General features: G+C 44.4%; 1 protein-coding gene and 1 long non-coding RNA gene across 2 annotated transcripts; both read left to right on the plus strand.

Moving 5' to 3' along the window:
* Positions 1–1,671: 1,671 nt before the first annotated feature.
* LOC127309309 (subtilisin-like protease) lies at positions 1,672–4,175 on the plus strand. The gene has a single exon (XM_051340210.2). It carries the CDS (start codon positions 1,695–1,697, stop codon positions 4,029–4,031), a length of 2,337 nt encoding a protein of 778 aa, XP_051196170.2. The 5' UTR covers positions 1,672–1,694; the 3' UTR covers positions 4,032–4,175.
* Positions 4,176–9,184: 5,009 nt separating this feature from the next.
* LOC127301050 (uncharacterized) lies at positions 9,185–18,410 on the plus strand. Its single transcript, XR_007851838.2, has 3 exons — positions 9,185–9,308; positions 18,154–18,229; positions 18,313–18,410. It is a non-coding gene; the product is annotated as an uncharacterized lncRNA (long non-coding RNA).
* The last annotated feature ends 6,778 nt before the right edge of the window (positions 18,411–25,188 follow it).

The raw sequence follows: 25,188 nt of genomic DNA on the forward strand, positions 1-25,188 counted from the left end.
TTTAACGAGCGCCCCTCACCAATTTCCCTACGAACATGCGATCAGCTTTAACAGGTTGGAATACTTCGCCAAGGTGCTTGAAGCCTTGAAGGAGTAGCAGAGAGATAGTATCTTGAATTCTTGATACATGGACAACACGATGTGTGAATCAGTGGAATATTATAAGTATTTCTTTGTACCATATGCAGATACATTTCAGCTAATAGAAATTGTCTTATTTAGAATATACATACACATTTAGATAAAATTAAGAAGTTTTTTTTTTATAGAAAGGAGGACTACTATTTATTATAAAGAGTGTGTTGAGTCTTACTCATATTGTGCGCCAATAATCATATGATCATGTGGATATATAGGTTGCAGATGTTGCCCATCTCCAACTCAGCAGTGAATACAGCTATGGGCATATATGCTTCCGGAGGACCAGCGGGGTACTATGGATATTGGATACAGTCGGCTACTCAAGGTCACTTAGGATTGTTATTTTCAGGCTACTGCATGGCGACATATTAGCAGAATTCGAGATGGCTAGTTTTATGTACTTTTCATCTTTCGCTGGTTGATGGTGTTTCAACAATAGCACACGTTCCTTTGTAATAAGCACATGTGTTTACATTACTCTATTAAATAAATGGTTGTGTGCATCGATTGATGCAGAGGCTGGGCACCGCTCACATATCAGAAAAAAACTCCATCCCCACAAATACTGAAACATTAAAGTGCCTATCATATCGAGATTAAAAAACAGAAACCGGACTTGTCTTTACGGTCTAGTTTCATTAAGAGCAAGAACAATATTATAGCTAGCAGCTGGCTATAGTGGTTTGCCATGTCATCTATAGCTAACTTGTAGCCATCATATATAATAGTAGACTCTAACAATGTACTACTTTATTAAAATATGACTCACTTTTCACTCTCACAAAGTGCCTAGGAGCGCGTGCCAGAGCTGACTCTTGCATAAGAGTCCACTTACCTTCTCTCTCCTATTCTCACTCCTCCAACTAAGTAAAGGTATAATATTTTATCTGTTATAACCAGCTAACTGTACCTTATTGTACCTGCTCTAAGATGCACGTGATACCATCGGCCGGCGCCGGCGACGTAGTGATGGACAATGTCAACTTCCGGTGGCGCCGAGGCGAGTGATCACATAGCTAGATACGTACACCAATCGCTAACGACGATTTGCAGCTCCACCGATGGCATTGGTCCAATGCAAAGCCTCACGTGGTTATTGCCTGGTGCTAATGAGAATCTGTCAAAAGAGGGCTGCTCCGGTGCCCCCCCAACAAAAATCTGCAAGAGATGCGGCAGCTGGTGAAATAATTTTGTCCCGTGCAAGGGTACTCCAGCTGAGTATTATATGACTATCGATAGGTCAGTGGGTGGAATTTTTTCCGCAAAGAAAAAAAAGTTGTGCTTCTCCACCCTAGCAAGATAAGCCAGCACTAGTTGGCGGATGGAAAATACTAAACAAATCAACTGTGTGCTTGTTTTGTAATTTCGACACGGCCAAACACGGATATTAGCAAGCGACCAAATCCATGCATGTTCCTGACCCGGTATAGTCTTCCACGCGCGCGCGCACCCACCTTCCAAAGCTCCAATCGCCACCGGAAATCATACACCCGGCCATTGCCAGCTGCAGCAATGGTGATCTAGAATTATCTGTCCGGAACCAGCATGTATAAATGCCAATGCAGGAGCACGCACACAGCACATCAGATCGACAGAGCAAGCTAACCATGGCAAGCTTCAGGGTCTCCTTCCTCTGCCTCCTTCAGTTCCTCCTCCTCGCCCTTACCTCCGTCTCCGTAGAGGGCGCCAGCGACGAGTACAACACGTTCATCGTCCACGTGCAACCGCAGGCCAACCACATGCTGGAGACGGCGGACGACCGGAAGGCGTTGTACCAGTCGTTCCTCCCCGACCATGGCCGTCTCCTCCACGCGTACCACCACGTTGCCAGCGGCTTCGCGGCCCGGCTGACGCAGCGGGAGGTCGAGGCGATGTCTGCCCTGCCCGGGTTCGTCGCCGCGGTGCCGAACCGGGTATACAAGCTGCACACGACGCACACGCCACAGTTCCTCGGGCTGAATTCCCAGCAGGGCACGAGGAACAATTCCTTGGGATCTGGCGACGGCGTCATCATCGGGGTGCTCGACAGCGGCGTCACTCCCGACCACCCTTCCTTCAGCGGCGTTGGTATGCCGCCGCCGCCGGCCAAGTGGAAGGGGAGGTGCGATTTCAACGGTCGCTCTGTGTGCAACAATAAGCTCATCGGTGCTCGCGTTTTCCACACTGCCGTCGGTGCTGGAAACGGCACCTCCTCTAGCGGCACGCCGCCGTCACCGATTGACGAGGTCGGACACGGTACGCACACGGCAAGCACGGCGGCGGGAGCAGTCGTACCAGGCGCTCAGGTGCTTGGACAGGGCAGGGGCACTGCATCCGGGATAGCACCCCGTGCGCACGTCTCAATGTACAAGGTGTGCGGCCTGGAGAACTGCAACAGTGCCGATATGCTCGCTGGCATCGACGCCGCCGTGTCTGACGGCTGCGACATACTCTCCATATCCCTTGGAGCTACTTCGGTGCCGTTCCACGAGGACAGCCTGGCCGTCGGCACGTTCGCCGCCGCAGAGAAGGGACTGTTCGTCAGCATGTCGGCTGGCAACTCCGGACCGAACTACACCACGATGGAGAACGAGGCGCCCTGGATGCTCACCGTCGCCGCGAGCACCGTGGACCGTTTAATCCGCAGCACCGTGCGCCTTGGGAACGGACTCACCTTCGATGGCGAGTCAGTGTACCAGCCAGATTTCTCGGCGACCGTCTTGTACCCGCTGGTCTTCGCGGGCTCGAGCTCGACACCTGACGCCAAATTTTGCGGCAACGGCTCCCTGGACGGCTTCAACTTCAAGGGCAAGATAGTGCTCTGTGAGCGTGGCAACGACGTGCCGAGGCTTGCGAAAGGTGCCGAGGTGCTGAGAGCCGGAGGCGTTGGCATGATTCTGACCAACCAGTTCATTGATGGCTTCAGCACCCAAGCCGACCTGCACGTCCTCCCGGCGTCGCACGTCAGCCACGCCGCCGGTGCGGCAATCCTGAGCTACATCAAGTCGACGGCGAGCCCGGTGGCGCAAATCACCTTCGGAGGCACGGTCCTCGGCGCGTCGGCGTCCCCTGCCCCGGTAATCACTTCCTTCTCCTCTCGCGGGCCCAGCACGCTGAACCCCGGAATTCTCAAGCCGGACATCACGGGCCCTGGCGTGAACGTACTCGCGGCCTGGCCATTCCAGGAAGTCCCACCGTCGCTGGGAGAGCAAACCGGGCCGACATTCAGCTTTCAGTCCGGAACGTCAATGTCTACACCACACCTCAGCGGTATCGCCGCGTTGATCAAGAGCAAGCACCCGGAGTGGTCGCCGGCAGAGATCAAGTCGGCCATCATGACAAGCGCTGACAACACCGACCGCTCCGGCATGCCAATACTCAACGAGCAAAATATGGCTGCCGACTTATTCACCATTGGTGCCGGCCATGTCAACCCAGAGAAGGCCATGGACCCCGGTCTAGTATACGACATTACACCTGCCGACTACATTGGCTTCCTCTGTGGCTTGTACAGGAACAACAAGAATGTCTCGGTGATCGCGCGTAGAGTGGTGGACTGTTCGGACATCAAGGTGATCCCGGAACGCATGTTGAACTACCCATCCATCTCCGTCATATTCCCGCCATCGTGGAAATCAACAACTCCGATTTTGGTGGAACGCACGGTGAAGAACGTTGGAGAGGTGCCAGCGGTATACTACGCTCGGTTTGACCTGCAAGAACATGATATCAACATCAGCGTCGTGCCTGCATCATTACATTTCACCAAGGCGAACCAGGTGAACACTTACACGGTGACCATATGGCCGACGAAGGGCAGTGCTTCCATGGTGGTGCAGGGCGCGCTTCGATGGGTGTCACACAAGCACACTGTGAGGAGCCCCATCTCAGTCATGTTTATCGGACAATAGAGATATTGTAACTGTAGTTGCGTATGTGCAATGCATGCTTTATTTAATGTACTTCTATTACTAGTAAGCGTGCACGTGCAATGCACGTCTTTAAAATGAAAATATTTATTTTATTATACTATTTATATTTTAATGAAATGTTTTTACCTACTCTTTATTCGATGAGGCAGTAGATAGGTCCTAGCGCTGTATGTGTCATATGTTAAAATCTAAGGGATAGATTTTGCTTTCGCCATTTTTGAAGTTCCGACTTATCATCATTCGTTTTCGAGTCCACTAAAATAATAACTTTTGCTCTAAACTATGAAAGGCTTTTTTGGCGGTGTGTTGCAAGGAATAGAACACGTACGCTAACTGGAGATGAGGCGATCAAGGAGACGATTAGGGTTTCCGGTCGCCTCCCGTTCGTGCCGCCGACCTGCCAAAATTCTGTGGCCTTCAAGCCATTGATGCTGGGTGGATCTCGGTCCCTATCGCCGAGGTGACACTCAGGTGGTGGCGGCGGCGTCTTTTCCAATAAAGCCTCCCCGGCTTCACCCCCATCTCAACGGCGACATTAAAAAGGTTGTGGGAGTGATGTGGTTCTCGGGGGCTTCTTCTGGCTGGGGGATCTTCAGATCTCCATGGAGCTTCATCGATGCTTATTCCTTCGTCTTTGTCTCCGATACAGATGTTATCTTCTTGACCTGTTCGGCGGCTTTCTGCCCGTAACCAACAACGGTAGGACGGCTCAGGGAGGAGCGGCAGTGGCGGCTCGCCGTTGACATGGCTTGGAGGGTGAAGACAAAGTCCATCTCAAGAATTTTTATTGTAATTTTCTTTTTTGTTGGATGCTTCGTACGAATATTTCTTTTAATTCGATGGTTCTATCCGTAAAGAAAAAGTTGTTTTTTAAATAATAATGTAACATAGAATAAATTCCATGATAGAGAGTGAGACACATGTTCACATGAAGACACATCGCTCAGTCGGCCAGTCTCTTATTCTTGTGAAAAGAAACAAAAATGCCCAAATCAGACAAATCGCTCGTGTGTCTCACCATCTCACTCTCTCTCAACTCTCAAGCTCTTGTCTCATCATCCCCGCCGCCGGCGAGGACCTCCCACTGCCTCCCCCCCCCCCCCCCCACCGCTCACGACTAGCCCCTGGCCTGCCTCCCCCCGCCACTGCCTCCCTTTCCTCGCGCCGCATAGAGTCTAAGCCCGAGGATGCATTGGAGATCCTGCGGAGAGCAGACAAGGTCGGCATGCGAGACCCCGAGCTATAAATCGACAGAGTTCTCCATCGAATTTGCGGCAGGGGCCAACGCGCACGCCTTGGAGGGCTCCACGGGGCCGGCCTTCTCCTCTCGCGGGACAAGCGTCGGTGAATCGCAGCAAGTGCAGAGGGACGGCGCTGAGGATGACGTGCGTGCGTCCTACTTTTTACGTGCCTCTCCAACGCTCACCGCATCTCCACAAGGTTAGTTTCCTCTAATCTCCGCATTCGCGAAATAACAATTATTCGATTTGCACGTGTTGTATCTATGCAATTTATATCCCTTTTTCAAATTGTAAATAGGTTGTTTCCTACACAGTAAATAAATGGTCCTAGCTGATGCCGTGATTTTTGATTGTGGAGAACTCCCTAAAGGTGCTACTGAGGCTGCTCATAGTGGGGAGTAACTTAGACTAGTAACATATGTCATGTTACTAGTGGGTAGTAACTTATATGTTGTGTCATGCATTGTGTCATTTATTATGTTGTAGACTCATTTTACCTTGGGGTGTGTGATGTTATAGTAACATAGCTAGTTACCACCTCACTCTCTTTCTTCATTTATTCGCATGCCATGTCACCAAAATGCCTTGAGATATGTGATGTTACTAGCTATGTTACTCCCACTATGAGGCTGGCCATAGTGCAAAGTATCATATAGTGGTATCATCCATATGATACAAGTCTATGATACTACCTCTATAGTGGTTAGTATCATCTACTAGTATCATAATCTCATGATATTTAATTATTTGTAGAATCTCAATGCAATTGTGTGTATATGATGTATTTAACATTAAATTTTCTAATTTCACGTGCTATGATACATTATCATATTATGATACCAATAGCATATCTCTCCTCATTAATTATAGCGCCACATCAGATTTTTGCCAAGGTGACATGCATGATACTCCTTATGATAGTAGCACTATGGCTAGCTAAGGAGTTGGTGAACTTTTCAATGATAACATGCATCCTAACTGGCCAAGTGACCTCGATGAGAAGCTGATTTCATGGTGGTTGGAAGCCATAGAGTCTACTCAGGCTTTTGGGAATAATAACCTAACAGTTTAAAATAGGTGTATGTATTAATTGCTGAATTCATGAAATCTAGTAGCACTGAAATCCAAGGGTGTTTTTTTTCTGAAATCCAAGGGTGTTGACATGACTCCATGTTGTTCAAAATTTACTGCTGGAGCTGCGGAGCGCTGCCGCGTCCGCCCGACCTACAGGCTGATTATGCCACCGGACATTCAGTTGCTCAAGAGTTAAACAGGTTGGTTAGTCAAGGTATTTAGCGTGTCCTGTACTTTTCAGATATATGTATATTATCCTATGTCATAAAAACATATATTATGATCTTTTATCATGTATTTTACCGAGCCATTTATGCCTAAAAGGTGTGAGCGCACCTAAAACACACACGTACTCCACACTTACATAAAATTTACAATCACATATATGTATTTATAATTAGTTGTAAAAATACTTAAGATAAAATAAGCAACAATATGTATTATGTTTCTTCTTGAAGGTCCATCTATGTATCTTGATACATGGCGAAATATGAGTGACGGATAAAATATCTCCCCTGAAACACTCCATCAAATTTAACATCCCTATATCAATATGACAAAAAAAATTAACATTCACAAATCAAAAACATGACCTGGATGATTACAAGTTTTCGATGATACAAAATTTGATTTATATATTCGATGAAAGCAACTACAATTCATATGCAAGTAGATTTTATTTGAAAGTAACACGTTTATTGAATTACAAGGCAGCGCTGACTAAATCGCAGTTTGAGTGTGGGCTACATCATTATCTCGTTAGAGCATCTCTAACAGAGACCGTAAAAATGCAAATCGAAAAGCGCGAGTTTAGTTCACCGAAAACGCAAGATCTGACGAAATTTGCTCCGGCGCAGATTAGAACCCGTAAAAGTGAAACTGAAAACTGGAATTTGAATTGGCGCGGGTAAAATTTCGCGATGATCATAGTTCATAGATGAAATTGATAGTACATAGTGCGGGGAATTCAAATTACTACTAGCGATGATCATTGTTTGTCACCGGCAACCTAATAACCTAGGTAAATTAGCAAAATGCGGCTTAGCTATGGCGCACGCGGCGGTGCCGGTGCTGGCGAAGATCGTCGGACAGCGTCGGCCTTCACACGTCGTCCTTGTCAAGCTCTACTATTTCGAGCTTGACCTTGCGGACGTGGGCCTCCCGGCGGGCCGCCTCGTACTCCCACACCTGGCGGACGGCGTCGGCTTCTTCCCGGTGGAAGCGGGCCCTTACCTCCGCCTCGCTAATGGCGAACTTCTGCGCCATCACCGCCTCCTCCTCGTCGCTGCCGTGGACGTAGTCCCCGGCGGAGAAGGTTGGAGAGCGCGCGGGGACGAGCTCGTCCTCCTCGAAGCTCGCCGCCATGGGCAGCCGCGGTGCGCGGCTCGACTGCCCGGAGGAGGAGTTCTCGGCCTGGTTGCCGTAGCGGGCGAGCTTCCCTGGGGGGGGGGGGGGGGGTGAGCCCCCAGTTGGTCCACCGGCGAGCGCTCCGCTTGCGCGCTCCCTCGCTGCGGTTCCACTTCCGCCGCTCCGCCTCGCTGCGGAAGACTGGCGGATGCGGCGGCGAATCGCCGCCGCCCAATCCGGCGGCTCGGCTGCCTGCACCTCCACGGGAGGCCATCGCGCAGCGGCGGCGGTCGAATAGGTGGCTAGGTGCGGGTGGATTGCTCGTCGGAGCAGGCGACTGGCGGCGGCGGGGGGAGAGGAGACGGCGGAGGGGAGTAGGGTTTGCGATCCGAACTCTCCCCCGCGATCCCTTTTAATAGGGGCCGTGCGGGGGATTTTTCGAGCCCCCGAACTTTCGATTCAGGCCGGACCATGTTTACGGACTCTGATCTGCGCGCATTTCAGCCCGAACCCGTAAATCAGCGGGAAAAGTTTGGTTCCGACGGGATTTACGGGCTCCGTTAGAGCTCTTACTATCCAAGGAGTGCACACCCAAACTGAATATACCCCACCTCACAAAAGAAAAAGAGAATCGACAAGCCCAGACTCTGTACCACTCTTCTTTCTGCTTCCTCAAGCTGCCCACTCAACTACCTCCCCACCACCCCAAGGTCCGGCAACCCCTCTCCAGCTCCCTCTCTCGTCAGGCCTCCCCTCCCCCTTCGTCTCCACTGTCGGCGAGAGGAATCGCATGCCCCTTCTCTTCTCCGCCCTTTCTCGTTGAATCCGGCTGCCGAAGTGCCCAAGGAGGCGCTCGAGCTCGGCATGCTCGTGGGCAACCTAGCGCACGGCGGCGACGATGGGAGCGTAGGAGGCGGGATCCGCAGGAGGCAAGGCGCTGCTGGAGCTAACGTCGTACATGACTTCGCGCAGCAGGAGGGGGCACCAGCCGGGCCGCCATTCGCGTTCGAGTCTGCATCCCACCACATCCATCTCGGGATCTTCCTCTTCTCCGGTATTGTGCAATGCAACATCAGCTGCTTGTGTTCACCAACTGTTTTAATTTAGAATTATTAAGTTCGTACTTTAGTATGTCTTCTTCTTTAGTTGCACAAACTTGTATGATCCTCCCAACATAGCATCAGGCATCATTCTAAAGGGTAATCAACTAATCATGAATGGTGTGACATTTGAAAATATCTGCTAACTTTACTTGGTCTTTTAGGAAAACCAGTAGCAGCACAATGAAATACAAGGTCTATCTCCGATTATTTGTTTTATGTGTGTTCCAAAATATAACAGAATTTGGTCAACCCTGAATTTGACTTGTAGGCTGTGGCTGTGATCTTGCATACCCATATACAGAGCTCTGAAACATAGTGACATGTTGTTTAATCTTTCTGTATGTTGATAACTTTCTGTTTGAAGTAGGGCGAGTGTCCTCGAGAATCATAAGATTGGTGGAAAACATGATGGATCAGTGGTCTTCAAGAATCAGAGGATTGGTAGAAAACATGACTGATCAGTGGTTTGACGAATACCTCTTATGAAATAGGTAAAAGAGAAGCATAAATCTGAACTATATAAAACTATCATCACCAAATCCCTAAATGGTGTAGCATAAACATACAAATACGTTTCAGTGGTACATCAAAATGATCCAATCTGAGCTCTGATTGTGTACAATGTGTCTACTGGTACCTCAAGAGAGATGAAGTAAAGCTGTGCAGTTTATAAGGAGTGTACCTGTCTACACCTGCTTAGCTTTCTATTGAGATAACTAATAACCTTCGAAATCACTGAGATATACAACATTGTATACAAAAAAAATTTTTACTGAAATCTGGCACGTAGTATTTTTGCGTGAAGAAAAACATTAATAGTTAACAGTGCAAGGGTTAATTACAAGGTTTTAGTGGCACTGATGACGCGTAAAGCACACGCTCGTTGGGAACCCCAAGTGGAAGGTGTGATGCGTACAGCAGCAAGTTTCCCTCAGTAAGAAACCAAGGTTTATCGAACCAGTAGGAGTCAAGAAGCACGTTGAAGGTTGATGGCGGCGGGATGTAGTGCGGCGCAACACCAGGGATTCCGGCGCCAACGTGAAACCTGCACAACACAACCAAAGTACTTTGCCCCAACGAAACAGTGAGGTTGTCAATCTCACCGGCTTGCTGTAACAAAGGATTAACCGTATTGTGTGGAAGATGATTGTTTGCAGAAAACAGTAGAACAAGTATTGTAGTAGATTGTATTTCAGTAAAGAGAATTGGACCGGGGTCCACAGTTCACTAGAGGTGTCTCTCCCATAAGACAAACAGCATGTTGGGTGAACAAATTACAGTTGGGCAATTGACAAATAAAGAGAGCATGACCATGCACATACATATCATGATGAGTATAGTGAGATTTAATTGGGCATTACGACAAAGTACATAGACCGCCATCCAACTGCATCTATGCCTAAAAAGTCCACCTTCAGGTTATCATCCGAACCCCCTCCAGTATTAAGTTGCAAAGCAACAGACAATTGCATTAAGTATGGTGCGTAATGTAATCAACAACTACATCCTTAGACATAGCATCAATGTTTTATCCCTAGTGGCAACAACACAACACAACCTTAGAACTTTCTCACATCGTCCTGTGTCAATGCAGGCATGAACCCACTATCGAGCATAAGTACTCCCTCTTGGAGTTACAAGCATCTACTTGGCCAGAGCATCTACTAGTAACGGAAAGCATGCAAGATCATAAACAACACGTAGATATAACTTTGATAATCAACATAACAAGTATTCTCTATTCATCGGATCCCAACAAACGCAACATATAGAATTACGGATAGATGATCTTGATCATGTTAGGCAGCTCACAAGATCCGACAATGATAGCACAATGGGGAGAAGACAACCATCTAGCTACTGCTATGGACCCATAGTCCAGGGGTAGACTACTCACTCATCACACCGGAGGCGACCATGGCGGCGTAGAGTCCTCCGGAGATGATTCCCCTCTCCGGCAGGGTGCCGGAGGCGATCTCTGGATCCCCGAGATGGGATCGGCGTTGGCGGCGTCTCCGGAAGGTTTTCCGTATCGTGGCTCTCGTGCGGGGGTTTCGTCACGGAGGCTTTAAGTAGGCGGAAGGGCAAGTCAAGAGGCGGCACGGGGGCCCAAACCACGTGCCGGCACGGCCGGGGGTGGGCGCGCCGCCCTAGGGTTTGGCCACCCCGTGGCCCCTCTTCGTTTCGTCTTCGGACTTACGGAAGCTTCGTGGAAAAATAGGCCCCTGGGCTTTGATTTCGTCCAATTCCGAGAATATTTCCTTACTAGGATTTCGAAACCAAAAACAGCAGAAATGACAATCGGCACTTCGGCATCTTGTTAATAGGTTAGTTCCGGAAAATGCACGAATATGACATAAAGTGTGCATAAAACATGTAGATAACATCAATAATGTGGCATGGAACATAAGAAATTATCGATACGTCGGAGACGTATCAGCATCCCCAAGCTTAGTTCTGCTCGTCCCGAGCGGTAAAACGATAACACAGATAATTTCTGGAGTGACATGCCATCATAATCTTGATCATACTATTTGTAAAGCATATGTAGTGAATGCAGTGATCAAAACAATGTATATGACATGAGTAAACAAGTGAATCATAAAGCAAAGACTTTTCATGAATAGCACTTCAAGACAAGCATCAATAAGTCTTGCATAAGAGTTAACTCATAAAGCAATAATTCAAAGTAAAGGCATTGAAGCAACACAAAAGAAGATTAAGTTTCAGCGGTTGCTTTCAACTTGTAACATGTATATCTCATGGATATTGTCAACATAGAGTAATATAATAAGTGCAATAAGCAAGTATGTAGGAATCAATGCACAGTTCACACAAGTGTTTGCTTCTTGAGGTGGAGAGAAATAGGTGAACTGACTCAACATTGAAAGTAAAAGAATGGTCCTCCATAGAGGAAAAGCATCGATTGCTATATTTGTGCTAGAGCTTTGATTTTGAAAACATGAAACAATTTTGTCAACGGTAGTAATAAAGCATATGCATCATGTAAATTATATCTTATAAGTTGCAAGCCTCATGCATAGTGTACTAATAGTGCCCGCACCTTGTCCTAATTAGCTTGGACTACCGGATCATCACTATGCACATGTTTTTACCAAGTGTCACAAAGGGGTACCTCTATGCCGCCTGTACAAAGGTCTAAGGAGAAAGCTCGCATTGGATTTCTCGCTATTGATTATTCTTCAACTTAGACATCCATACCGGGACAACATAGACAACAGATAATGGACTCCTCTTTTATGCATAAGCATGTAACAACAATTAATAATTTTCTCATTTGAGATTGAGGATATATGTCCAAAACTGAAACTTCCACCATGGATCATGGCTTTAGTTAGCGGCCCAATGTTCTTCTCTAACATTATGCATGCTTAACCATAAGGTGGTAGATCTCTCTTACTTCAGACAAGACGGACATGCATAGCAACTCACATGAAATTCAACAATGAATAGTTGATGGCGTCCCCAGTGAACATGGTTATCGCACAACAAGCAACTTAATAAGAGATAAAGTGCATAATTACATATTCAATACCACAATAGTTTTTAAGCTATTTGTCCCATGAGCTATATATTGCAAAGGTGAATGATGGAATTTTAAAGGTAGCACTCAAGCAATTTACTTTGGAATGGCGGAAAATACCATGTAGTAGGTAGGTATGGTGGACACAAATGGCATAGTGGTTGGCTCAAGTATTTGGATGCATGAGAAGTATTCCCTCTCGATACAAGGTTTAGGCTAGCAAGGCTTATTTGAAACAAACACAAGGATGAACCGGTGCAGCAAAACTCACATAAAAGACATATTGAAAACATTATAAGACTCTACACCGTCTTCCTTGTTGTTCAAACTCAATACTAGAAATTATCTAGACCTTAGAGAAACCAAATATGCAAACCAAATTTTAGCATGCTCTATGTATTTCTTCATTAATGGGTGCAAAGCATATGATGCAAGAGCTTAATCATGAGCACAACAATTGCCAAGTATCACATTACCCAAGACATTTATAGCAATTACTACATGTATCATTTTCCAATTCCAACCATATAACAATTTAACAAAGGAGAAACTGCGCCATGAATACTATGAGTAGAAACCAAGGACATACTTGTCCATATGCTACAGCGGAGCGTGTCTCTCTCCCATAAAGTGAATGCTAGGATCCATTTTATTCAAACAAAAACAAAAAACAAAAACAAACCAACGCTCCAAGAAAAAGCACATAAGATGTGATGGAATAAAAATATAGTTTCAGGGGAGGAACCTGATAATGTTGTCGATGAAGAAGGGGATGCCTTGGGAATCCCCAAGCTTAGACGCTTGAGTCTTCTTAATATATGCAGGGGTGAACCACCGGGGCATCCCCAAGCTTAGAGCTTTCACTCTCCTTGATCATGTTGCATCATACTCCTCTCTTGATCCTTGAAAACTTCCTCCACACCAAACTCGAAACAACTCATTAGAGGGTTAGTGCACAATAAAAATTAACATATTCAGAGGTGACACAATCATTCTTAACACTTCTGGACATTGCATAATGCTACTGGACATTAGTGGATCAAATAAATTCATCCAACATAGCAAAAGAGGCAATGCGAAATAAAAGGCAGAATCTGTCAAAACAGAACAGTTCGTATTGACGAATTTTAAAATGGCACCAGACTTGCTCAAATGAAAATGCTCAAATTGAATGAAAGTTGCGTACATATCTGAGGATCATTCACGTAAATTGGCTTAATTTTCTGAGCTACCTACAGGGAGGTGGACCCAGATTCGTGACAGCAAAGAAATCTGGAACTGCGCAGTAATCCAAATCTAGTACTTTCTTTTCTATCAACGGCTTTACTTGGCACAACAAAACACAAAACTAAGATAAGGAGAGGTTGCTACAGTAGTAAACAACTTCCAAGACACAAAATAAAAACAAAGTACTGTAGGTAAAAACATGGGTTGTCTCCCATAAGTGCTTTTCTTTAACGCCTTTCAGCTAGGCGCAGAAAGTGTGCATCAAGTATTATCAAGAGACGAAGTGTCAACATCATAATTTGTTCTCATAATAGAATCAAAAGGTACCTTCATTCTCTTTCTAGGGAAGTGTTCCATACCTTTCTTAAGAGGAAATTGATATTTTATATTACCTTCCTTCATATCAATGATAGCACCAACAGTTCGAAGAAAAGGTCTTCCCAATATAATGGGACAAGATGCATTGCATTCAATATCCAAGACAACAAAATCAACGGGAACAAGGTTATTGTTAACGGTAATGCGAACATTATCAACTTTACCCAAAGGTTTCTTTGTAGAATGATCAGCAAGATTAACATCCAAATAACAATTTTTCAGCGGTGGCAAGTCAAGCATATTATAAATTTTCTTAGGCATAACAGAAATACTTGCACCAAGATCACATAAAGCATTACAATCAAAATCTTTAACCTTCATCTTAATGATGGGCTCCCAACCATCCTCTAGCTTTTTAGGAATAGAGGCTTCGCGCTCTAGTTTCTCTTCTCTAGCTTTTATGAGAGCATTTGTAATATGATGCGTGAAAGCCAAATTTATAGCACTAGCATTAGGACTTTTAGCAAGTTTTTGCAAGAACTTTATAACTTCAGAGATGTGGCAATCATCAAAATTCAAACCATTATAATCTAAAGCAATGGGATCATCATCCCCAATGTTGGAAAAAATTTCAGCAGCTTTATCACAGGCAGTTTTAGCAGTTTTAGCAGTTTCAGGCAGTTTCTCGCGCTTTGCATTAGAAGTGGAAACATTGCTAACACCAATTCTTTTATTAGTATTAGTAGGAGGTGCAGCAACATGTGTAGCATTAACATTACTAGTGGTGGTAATAGTCCAAACTTTAGCTACATTCTTCTCTTTAGCTAGTTTTTCATTTTCTTCTCTATCCCACCTAGCACGCAGTTCAGGCATTAATCTTATATTCTCATTAATTCTAACTTGAATGGCATTTGCTGTAGTAGTAATTTTATCATCTAAATCCTCAAGTTTAGCAGCCATTTTATTAATTAAAGAAGATTGTGATGCAGACATGTATGAGATTCGGGTTTCAGCATTAGCAAGTTTAGTTTGCAACCCCGAGATCTCCCTATTCAGATTTTCAAGTTGATTCCCTATATTCTTCAACAAGGTAGATTGCTCATTCATAGTTTTAGTAAACAATTTATTTTGCTCATATTGTGATTGCATAAAGCTCTTGGTGGATCTTTCAATTTCTAGCATCTTTTCTTCATTAGGTGAAGCATATCTACCATAAGAATTACCATTAGCAGGGTATGGCCTAGAATCATTGTGATTGTTATTTTTAATGAAATTCACATCAACATATTCTTTTTGAGCAACTAATGATGCTAACGGAACATTATTAGAATTAACATTAGGCCTACCATTCACAAGCATAGACATAATAGCATCAATCTTATCACTCAAGGAAGAGGTTTCTTCGACAGAATTTACCTTCTTACCTTGTGGAGCTCTTTCCGTGTGCCATTCAGAGTAGTTGATCATCATATTATCAAGAAGCTTTGTTGCTTCACCAAGAGTGATGGACATAAAGGTACCTCCAGCAGCTGAATCGAATAAATTCCGCGAAGAAAAATTTAGTCCTGCATAGAAGGTTTGGATGATCATCCAAGTAGTCAGTCCATGGGTTGGGCAATTTTTAACCAGAGATTTCATTCTTTCCCAAGCTTGAGCAACATGTTCAGCATCTAATTGTTTAAAATTCATTATGCTACTCCTCAAAGATATAATTTTAGCAGGGGGATAATATCTACCAATAAAAGCATCCTTGCATTTAGTCCATGAATCAATACTATTCTTAGGCAGAGATAGCAACCAATCTTTAGCTCTTCCTCTTAATGAGAAAGGGAACAATTTTAGTTTAATAATATCACCATCTACATCTTTATATTTTTGCATTTCACATAGTTCAACAAAATTATTAAGATGGGCAGCAAAGATCATCAGAACTAACACAGAAAATTGCTCTCGCATAACAAGATTCAAGAAAGCAGGTTTAATTTCAAAGAATTCTGCTGTAGTAGCAGGTGGAGCAATAGGTGTGCATAAGAAATCATTATTATTTGTGGTTGTGAAATCACACAACTTAGTATTTTCAGCGTTGGCCATTTTAGCAACAGTAAATAAAGCAAACTAGATAAAGTAAATGCAAGTAAACTAATTTTTTTGTGTTTTTGATATAGCAAACAAGATAGCAAATAAAGTAAAACTAGCAACTAATTTTTTGTATTTTGATTTAGTGCAGCAAACAAAGTAGTAAATAAAACTAAGCAAGACAAAAACAAAGTAAAGAGATTGAGAAGTGGAGACTCCCCTTGCAGCGTGTCTTGATCTCCCCGGCAACGGCGCCAGAAATTTAGCTTGATGACGCGTAAAGCACACGCTCGTTGGGAACCCCAAGTGGAAGGTGTGATGCGTACAGCAGCAAGTTTCCCTCAGAAAGAAACCAAGGTTTATCGAACCAGAATGAGTCAAGAAGCACGTTGAAGGATGATGGCGGCGGGATGTAGTGCGGCGCAACACCGGGGATTCCGGCGCCAACGTGGAACCTGCACAACACAACCAAAGTACTTTGCCCCAACGAAACAGTGAGGTTGTCAATCTCACCGGCTTGCTGTAACAAAGGATTAACCGTATTGTGTGGAAGATGATTGTTTGCAGAAAACAGTAGAACAAATATTGCAGTAGATTGTATTTCAGTAAAGAGAATTGGACCGGGGTCCACAGTTCACTAGAGGTGTCTCTCCCATAAGACAAACAGCATGTTGGGTGAACAAATTACAGTTGGGCAATTGACAAATAAAGAGAGCATGACCATGCACATACATATCATGATGAGTATAGTGAGATTTAATTGGGCATTACGACAAAGTACATAGACCGCCATCCAGCGCATCTATGCCTAAAAAGTCCACCTTCAGGTTATCATCCGAACCTCCGGTATTAAGTTTCAATTCAACAGACAATTGCATTAAGTATGGTGCGTAATGTAATCTACAACTACTTCCTTAGACATATCATCAATTTTTTATCCATAGTGGCAAAAGCACAACACAACCTTAGAACTTTACATCCTTTGTCCCGGTGTCAATGCAGGCATGAACCCACTATCGAGCATAAGTACTCCCTCTTGGAGTTACAAGCATCTACTTGGCCAGAGCATCTACTAGTAACGGAAAGCATGCAAGATCATAAACAACACGTAGATATAACTTTGATAATCAACATAACAAGTATTCTCTATTCATCGGATCCCAACAAACGCAACATATAGAATTACAGATAGATGATCTTGATCATGTTAGGCAGCTCACAAGATCCGACAATGATAGCACAATGGGGAGAAGACAACCATCTAGCTACTGCTATGGACCCATAGTCCAGGGGTAGACTACTCACTCATCACACCGGAGGCGACCATGGCGGCGTAGAGTCCTCCGGGAGATGATTCCCCTCTCCGGCGAGGTGCGGAGGCGATCTCCTGGATCCCCCGAGATGGGATCGGCGTTGGCGGCGTCTCTGGAAGGTTTTCCGTATCGTGGCTCTCGATGCGGGGGTTTCGTCACGGAGGCTTTAAGTAGGCGGAAGGGCAAGTCAAGAGGCGGCACGGGGGGCCCAAACCACAGGCCGGCGCGGCCAGGGGTGGGGCCGCGCCGCCCTAGGGTTTGGCCACCCCGTGGCCCCTCTTCGTTTCGTCTTCGGACTTCTGGAAGCTTCGTGGAAAAATAGGCCCCTGGGCTTTGATTTCGTCCAATTCCGAGAATATTTCCTTACTAGGATTTCTGAAACCAAAAACAGCAGAAACAAGAATCGGCACTTCGGCATCTTGTTAATAGGTTAGTTCCAGAAAATGCACGAATATGACATAAAGTGTGCATAAAACATGTAGATAACATCAATAATGTGGCATGGAACATAAGAAATTATCGATACGTCGGAGACGTATCAGGCACCTCTATTTCTTTTTTTTTATCTCCAATACAATCTTTTACGGCATCCAGAAAAGGAAGAACACATTCCACTTGAACTTTTGTCTTTGTATACTTGTTCGCTGGCTGAAGATGCAAGACAAAAAGCTAAAACAACCCTAAGTGAATTACACAAGCATATTGCGGCAGATTATGTACGGAGGGTGAGTTGGCAGTCTAACATTGCTTTATTGAAGTTCAAGTGTAACTAAATTCTCGCTTTAATGAACAAATGACTATATTTGATATCATCTGACTTGCATATAAATGAAATTTGAACCTTATTTATTGTCCCAGGATATTACAACAGTATTGAATCTTCAACTTACAAGCCATCTGGTCAAAATTAGGATCTCGGCTTATGCCATTCAAGGTTGTGGGATCTGTCGGGTGCTTTTCTTGTACCTTTGCCATTTTTATTCATCCAGCAGATTCTAAACTCAATCTGTATCACAGGCATAACATTTCAAGGAGGGAAGAGAAAACAGGCAAACCAGGTGAGGAACCATGGATATATAAAAGAGGAGGCAGAAGAAAATATAAATTGGTGAACCTACGCTACCACTACAAGAAAAGTTGCCATGGCCGACGAAGTTGAAGTCGCGCCGTGGTTGCTGGTGTACCATGGCCGACGATTTTTGGTCCCTCCGTGGTGCATGTCAAAACTTTTTTTTTCTCGTTTTTGAGGCCACCTAGCCCGACGAAAGCGGCCAAAACGTCGCGTATGGTGGCCCGGGACGTGGTGCATCTCGAAATCTCGGGTTCGCCGGCCGAGTCAACGCAAATCCGCACCGCCGAGGGATGTAGGGCCCAGATGGCAGCCTCTCTGGCATTGTTTTTTTTCTCGATCGCGCCATCTCGTTCAACGTTCTCCGATCGAGCCGTTTACGATGCAGGATCATGGGTCCCGCATGTCATCCTCTATGAACCAAAATTCTTTCTATTCTTGGATTTTTTTTGACCCCCTGATTTCTGGCTACTTCCTTTTTCTTTTGATCCCTTGCCGCCTTGGAAATGTTGAGACCGCTGCTGCTAAATGGGACCCGCATGTCATCCTCTATGTGCAATCAACTTTCTTTTCTTGGAGTTTTTTTTGGCACCTCAAATTTGGTCACTTGCCTTTTTCTTTCGATCCCCTGCCGCCTCTCAAACGGTGATACCGCTGCTGCTAACTGGGACCCGCATGTCATCCTCTATGTACTATAAAACTTTCTTTTCTTGAATTATTTTTGGCACCTCATATTTGGTCACTTACCTTTTTCTTTAGATCCCCTGCCGCCTCTCAAACGGTGATACCGCTGCTGCTAAATGGGACCCGCATGTCATCCTCTATGTACTATAAAACTTTCTTTTCTTGAATTATTTTTGGCTCCTCATATTTTTTCACTTGCATTTTTCTTTACATCCCATGTCGCATCTCAAACGATGATACAGCTGATGCTAAATGGGACCCGCATATCATCCTCTATGTACTATAAAACTTTCTTTTCTTGAATTATTTTTGGCTCCTGATATTTTTTCACTTGCCTTTTTCTTTCGATCTCATGCCACGTTTGAAACGTTGAGGAACCTGCAGGCTCATGGGACCCGCATGTCATCCTCTATGTACTATAAAAGTTCATTTTCTTGGTTTTTTTTAACCCTCTGATTTTTGGCAATTTCTTTTTTCTTTTGATCCCCTGCCGCCTCTCAAACGGTGATACCGCTGCTGCTAAATGGGACCCGCATGTCATCCTCTATGTACTATAAAACTTTCTTTTCTTGAATTATTTTTGGCTCCTCATATTTGGTCACTTGCCTTTTTCTTTCGATCTCATGCCACGTTTGAAACGTTGAGGAACCTGCTGGCTCATGGGACCCGCATGTAATCCTCTATGTGCTATAAAAGTTTATTTTCTTTATTTTTTTTTCACCCTCTGATTTTTGGCTATTTCCTTTTTCTTTTGATCCCCTGCCGCCTTGGAAACGTTGGGTAAGCTGCTGACTCATGGGACCCGCATGTCATCCTCTTTGTACAATCAACTTTCTTTTTCTTTTGATCTCAAGCCGCATTTGAAACGTTGAGACCGTCTTTGCTAAATGGGACCCGCATGTCATCCTCTACGTACAATAAAGTTTCTTTTCTTGGATTATCTTTGGCTCCTGATATTTTGTCACTTGCCTTTTTCTTTCGATCTCATGCCGCCTTTGAAACGTTGAGTAAGCTGCTGGCTCATGGGTCCCGCATGTCATCCTCTACGAACAATAAAAGTTTCCTTTCTTGGAGTTATTTTTTACCCCTAATTTCTGGCTATTTGCCTTTTTCTTTTGATCTCCTGCCCCCTCTAAAACGATGAGGACGATGTTGGCAGGTCGGTCCCACATGTCATCCTCTATGAACAATAAAAGTTTCCTTTGATGGATTTATTTTGAACCCCTAATTAATTTCTGGATATTTCCCCTGCCGCCTTGGAATCGTTGAGGATCTCTTTGCTGCCTCATGGGTCCCGCATGTCATCCTCTCAGAACGGTAAATATTTATTTTCTTGGATTTTGTTGACCAAACAATTTTTGGCTTATTTTTTCTTTCGATCACGTGCAGCCTTTAAAACGTTGAGGACGCTGCTGGCTCACGGGTCCCACATATCAACCTCTATGAACAATAAACGCTGAGGATGCTGCTGCCTCATGGGTCCCGCATGTCATCCTCTCAGAACGAAAATGTTTCTTTTCTTGGATTTTTTACCAACAGATTTATGGTTTATTTTTTCTTTCCATCCCCTGCCGCCTTTAAAACGTTGACGACGTTGTTGGCTCATGGGTCCCCGATGTCAGCCTCCCCGTACAAGAAACATATGATATCTTGATTATTTTGCAGACAATAAACAATGTATTGCGCTCTGAGCTATTTCAAACGGATAATTAAATCTTTATTTTTACATAAACAAACTTATATGTTGAATCTCCTTGTTTTTTTTGTCTTTGCGAAGCATAGGACTTTCCTGTTTTTTTAGAAAATTCGGAACTTTCCTGTTTTGGAGTGGGCTGAAATTGTACGAGTCAAAAGGCCAAGCAGGATAGTTCGAAGGCCCAGATGTCCAGATGCAGCCCAATTGAAATCTTTCTTCTTGGATTTTTTCACCCCCGATTTACGGCTACTTCATTTTTCTTTTGGTTCTGTGCCGCCTTGGAAACGTTGAGACCGTCGCTTGCAAAATGGGACCCGCATGTCATCCTCTACGTACAATAAAATTTCTTTTCTTGGATTATTTTTGGCTCCCGATATTTGGTCACTTGCCTTTTTCTTTCGATCCCGTGCAGCCTCTCAAACGGTGATACCGCATTCGCTAATTGGGACCCGCATATCATCCTCTATGTACAATCAAGTTTCTTTTCTTGAATTATTTTTGGCTCCTGATATTTGGTCACTTGCCTTTTTCTTTCGATCTCATGCCACGTTTGAAACGTTGAGAAACCTGCTGGCTCATGGGACCCGCATGTCATCCTCTATGTACTATAAAAGTTCATTTTCTTTGTTTTTTTTCACCCTCTGATTTTTGGCTATTTCCTTTTTCTTTTGATCCCCTGCCGCCTTGGAAAAGTTGAGTAAGCTGCTAGCTCATGGGACCCGCATATCATCCTCTATGTCCATCAACTTTATTTTCTTGGATTTTTTTTTGACCCCCTAATTTCTGGCTACTTTCTTTTTCTTTTGATCTCAAGCCGCATTTGAAACGTTGGGACCGCTGCTGCAAAATGGGACCCGCATGTCATCCTCTATGTAAATAAAGTTTCTTTTCTTGGATTATCTTGGGCTCCTGATATTTTGTCACTTGCCTTTTTCTTTCGATCTCATGCCGCCTTTGAAACGTTAAGTAAGCTGCTGGCTCATGGGTCCCGCATGTCATCCTCTACGAACAATAAAAGTTTCCTTTCTTGGAGTTATTTTTTACCCCTAATTTCTGGCTATTTGCCTTTTTCTTTTGATCTCCTGCCCCCTTTGAAACGATGAGGACGCTGTTGGCAGGTCGGTCCCACATGTCATCCTCTATGAACAATAAAAGTTTCCTTTGATGGATTTATTTTGAACCCCTAATTAATTTCTGTCTATTTCCTTTTTTTTTCTTTGATCCCCTGCCGCCTTGGAAACGTTGAGGATGCTGCTGCCTCATCGGTCCCGCATGTCATCCTCTCAGAACGATAAATGTTTTCTTTTCTTGGATTTTTTTACCAACTGATATTTGGTTTATTTTTATTTTCGATCCCCTGCCGCCTTTGAAACGTTGACGACGCTGCTGGCTCATGGGTCCCTGATGTCAGCCTCCCCGTATAAGAAACATGTGATATCTTGATTATTTTGCAGACAATAAACAGTGTATTTCGCTCTGAGCTATTGCAAACGGATAAATTATATCTTTATTTTTACAACTTATATCTTGAATCTCCTTTTTTTTTTTGAGAAATATCCGAACTTTCATGTTCTGGAGTGGGCTGAAATTGTACGAGTCAAAAGGCCCAGAAGGATAGTTCGAAGGCCCAGATGTCCAGATGCAGCCTAATTGAAATCTTTCTTTTCTTGGATTTTTTTCACCCCCTGATTTCTGGCTACTTCATTTTTCTTTTGGTCCTGTGCCGCCTTGGAAACGTTGAGACCGCTGCTGCAAAATGGGACCCGCATGTCATCCTCTATGTACAATAAAGTTTCTTTTCTTGGATTATTTTTGGCTCCTGATATTTGGTTACTTGCCTTTTTCTTTCGATCTCATGCCACGTTTGAAACGTTGAGGAATCACGACTCATGGGACCCGCATGTCATCCTCTATGTACAATAAAAGTTTGATTTCTTGGATTTTTTCACCCTCTGATTTTTGGCTATTTCCTTTTTCTTTTGATCCCCTGCCGCCTTTGAAACGTTTAGTAAGCTGCTGGCTCATAGGTCCCACATGTCAGCCTGTATGAACGATAAAGCTTTCCTTTCTTGGAGTTTTTTTTTGACCCCCTAATTTCTTGCTACTTTCATTTTCTTTTGATCTCAAGCCGCATTTGAAATGTTGGGACCACTGCCGCACAATGGGACCCGCATGTAATCCTCTATGTACAATCAAGTTTCTTTTCTTGGATTATTTTTGGCTCCTGATATTTGGTCACTTGCCTTTTTCTTTCGATCTCATGCCACGTTTGAAACGTTGAGGAACCTGCTGGCTCACGGGACCCGCATGTCATCCTCTATGTACTACAAAAGTTTATTTTCTTGGATTTTTTTCACCCTCTGATTTTTGGCTATTTCCTTTTTCTTTTGATCCCCTGCCGCCTTGGAAACGTTGAGTAAGCTGCTAACTCGTGGGACCCGCATGTCATCCTCTATGTACAATCAATTTTCTTTTCTTGGAGTTTTTTTTACCCCCTAATTTCTGGCTACTTTCTTTTTCTTTTGATCTCAAGCCGCATTTGAAACGTTGGGACAGCATGTCATCCTCTATGTACAATAAAAGTTTCTTTTCTTGGATTATGTTTCACCCTCTGATTTTTGGTCACTTGCCTTTTTCTTTCGATCTCATGCCGCCCTTGAAAACGTTGAGGAACCTGCTGGCCCATGGGACCCGCATGTCATCCTCTATGTACTACAAAAGTTTCTTTTCTTAGATTTTTTTTACCCTCTCGATCTTTGGCTATTTCCATTTTCTTTTGATCCCCCGCCGCCTTGGAAACGTTGAGTAAGTCGATCGATGGGACCCGCATGTCATCCTCTATGTACAATCAAGTCTCTTTTCTTGGATTTTTTTACCCTCTTATTTTTGGTCACTTGCCTTTTTCTTTCGATCTCATGCAGCCTACGAAACGTTGAGGAAGCTGCTGGCTCATGGGACCCACATGTCAGCCTCTATACTATAAAAGTTTCTTTTCTTGGATTTTTTTTCACCCTCTTATTTTTGGCTATTTCCTTTTTCTTTTGATCCCCTGCCGCCTTGGAAACATTGATTAAGCTGCTGACACAAGGGCCCCGCATGTCATCCTCTATGTACAATCAACTTGCAAGATCTTGGAGCGAAAGAGCTTGTATAAGTGGGACCCATATGTCATCCTCTATGTACAATAAAAGTTTCTTTTCTTGGATTATTTTTTGCTCCTGATATTTGGTCAGTTTCCTTTTTCTTTTGATCTCATGCCGCCTCTGAAACGTTGAGTAAGGTGCTGGCTCATGGGACCCGCATGTCATCCTCTATGTACAATAAAGTTTCTTTTCTTAGATTTTTTTTACCCCCTGATTTTTGCTAACTTGCTTTTTTCTTTTCGATCATATGCCGCCTTTGAAATTGAGGTCGCTGCTGGCTCATGGGTCCCACATGTCAGCCTCTATGAACAACAAACCTTTCCTTTGTTGGATTTATTTTTTACCCCTAATTTCTGGCTATTTGCCTTTTTTTCTTTTGAACCCCTGCGGCCTTTGAAACGATGAGGACGCTGCTGGCAGGTCGGTCCCACATGTCATCCTCTATGAAGAATAAAAGTTTCCTTTTTGGATTTATTTTTGACCCCTAATTTCTGGCTATTTGCCTTTTTCTTCTGATCCCTGCCAGACTTCGAAATGATGAGGATGCAGCTGGCAGATCGGTCCCACATGTCAGCCTCTATGAACTATAAATGTTTTCTTTGTAGGATTTATTTTTTACCCCTATTTTTGGGCTACTGATACGTCTCCGATGTATCGATAATTTCTTGTGTTCCATGCCACATTATTGATGATATCTACATATTTTATGCATACTTTATGTCATATTCGTGCATTTTCTGGAACTAACCTATTAACAAGATGCCGAAGTGCCAGTTGCTGTTTTCTGCTGTTTTTGGTTTCAGAAATCCTAGTAACGAAATATTCTCGGAATTGGACAAAATCAACGCCCAGGGTCCTATTTTGCCACGAAGCTTCCAGAAGACCGAAGAGGAGACGAAGTGGGGCCACGAGGCGGCCAAACCCTAGGGCGGCGCGGCCTGGCCCTTGGCCGCGCCGACCTGTGGTGTGGGGCCCTCGTGTGGCCCCCTGACCTGCCCTTCCGCCTACTTAAAGCCTCCGTCGCGAAACCCCCAGTACCGAGAGCCATGATAGGGAAAACCTTCCAGAGACGCCACCGCCGCCAATCCCATCTCGGGGGATTCAGGAGATCGCCTCCGGCACCCTGCCGGAGAGGCGAATCATCTCCCGGAGGACTCTACGCCGCCATGGTCGCCTCCGGAGTGATGAGTGAGTAGTCTACCCCTGGACTATGGGTCCATAGCAGTAGCTAGATGGTTGTCTTCTCCCCATTGTGCTTAATTGTCGGGTCTTGTGAGATGCCGAACATGATCAAGATCATC

The sequence above is a fragment of the Lolium perenne genome, chromosome 1 (genome assembly GCF_019359855.2).
Source record: "Lolium perenne isolate Kyuss_39 chromosome 1, Kyuss_2.0, whole genome shotgun sequence".
NCBI classification, from domain to species: domain Eukaryota; kingdom Viridiplantae; phylum Streptophyta; class Magnoliopsida; order Poales; family Poaceae; genus Lolium; species Lolium perenne.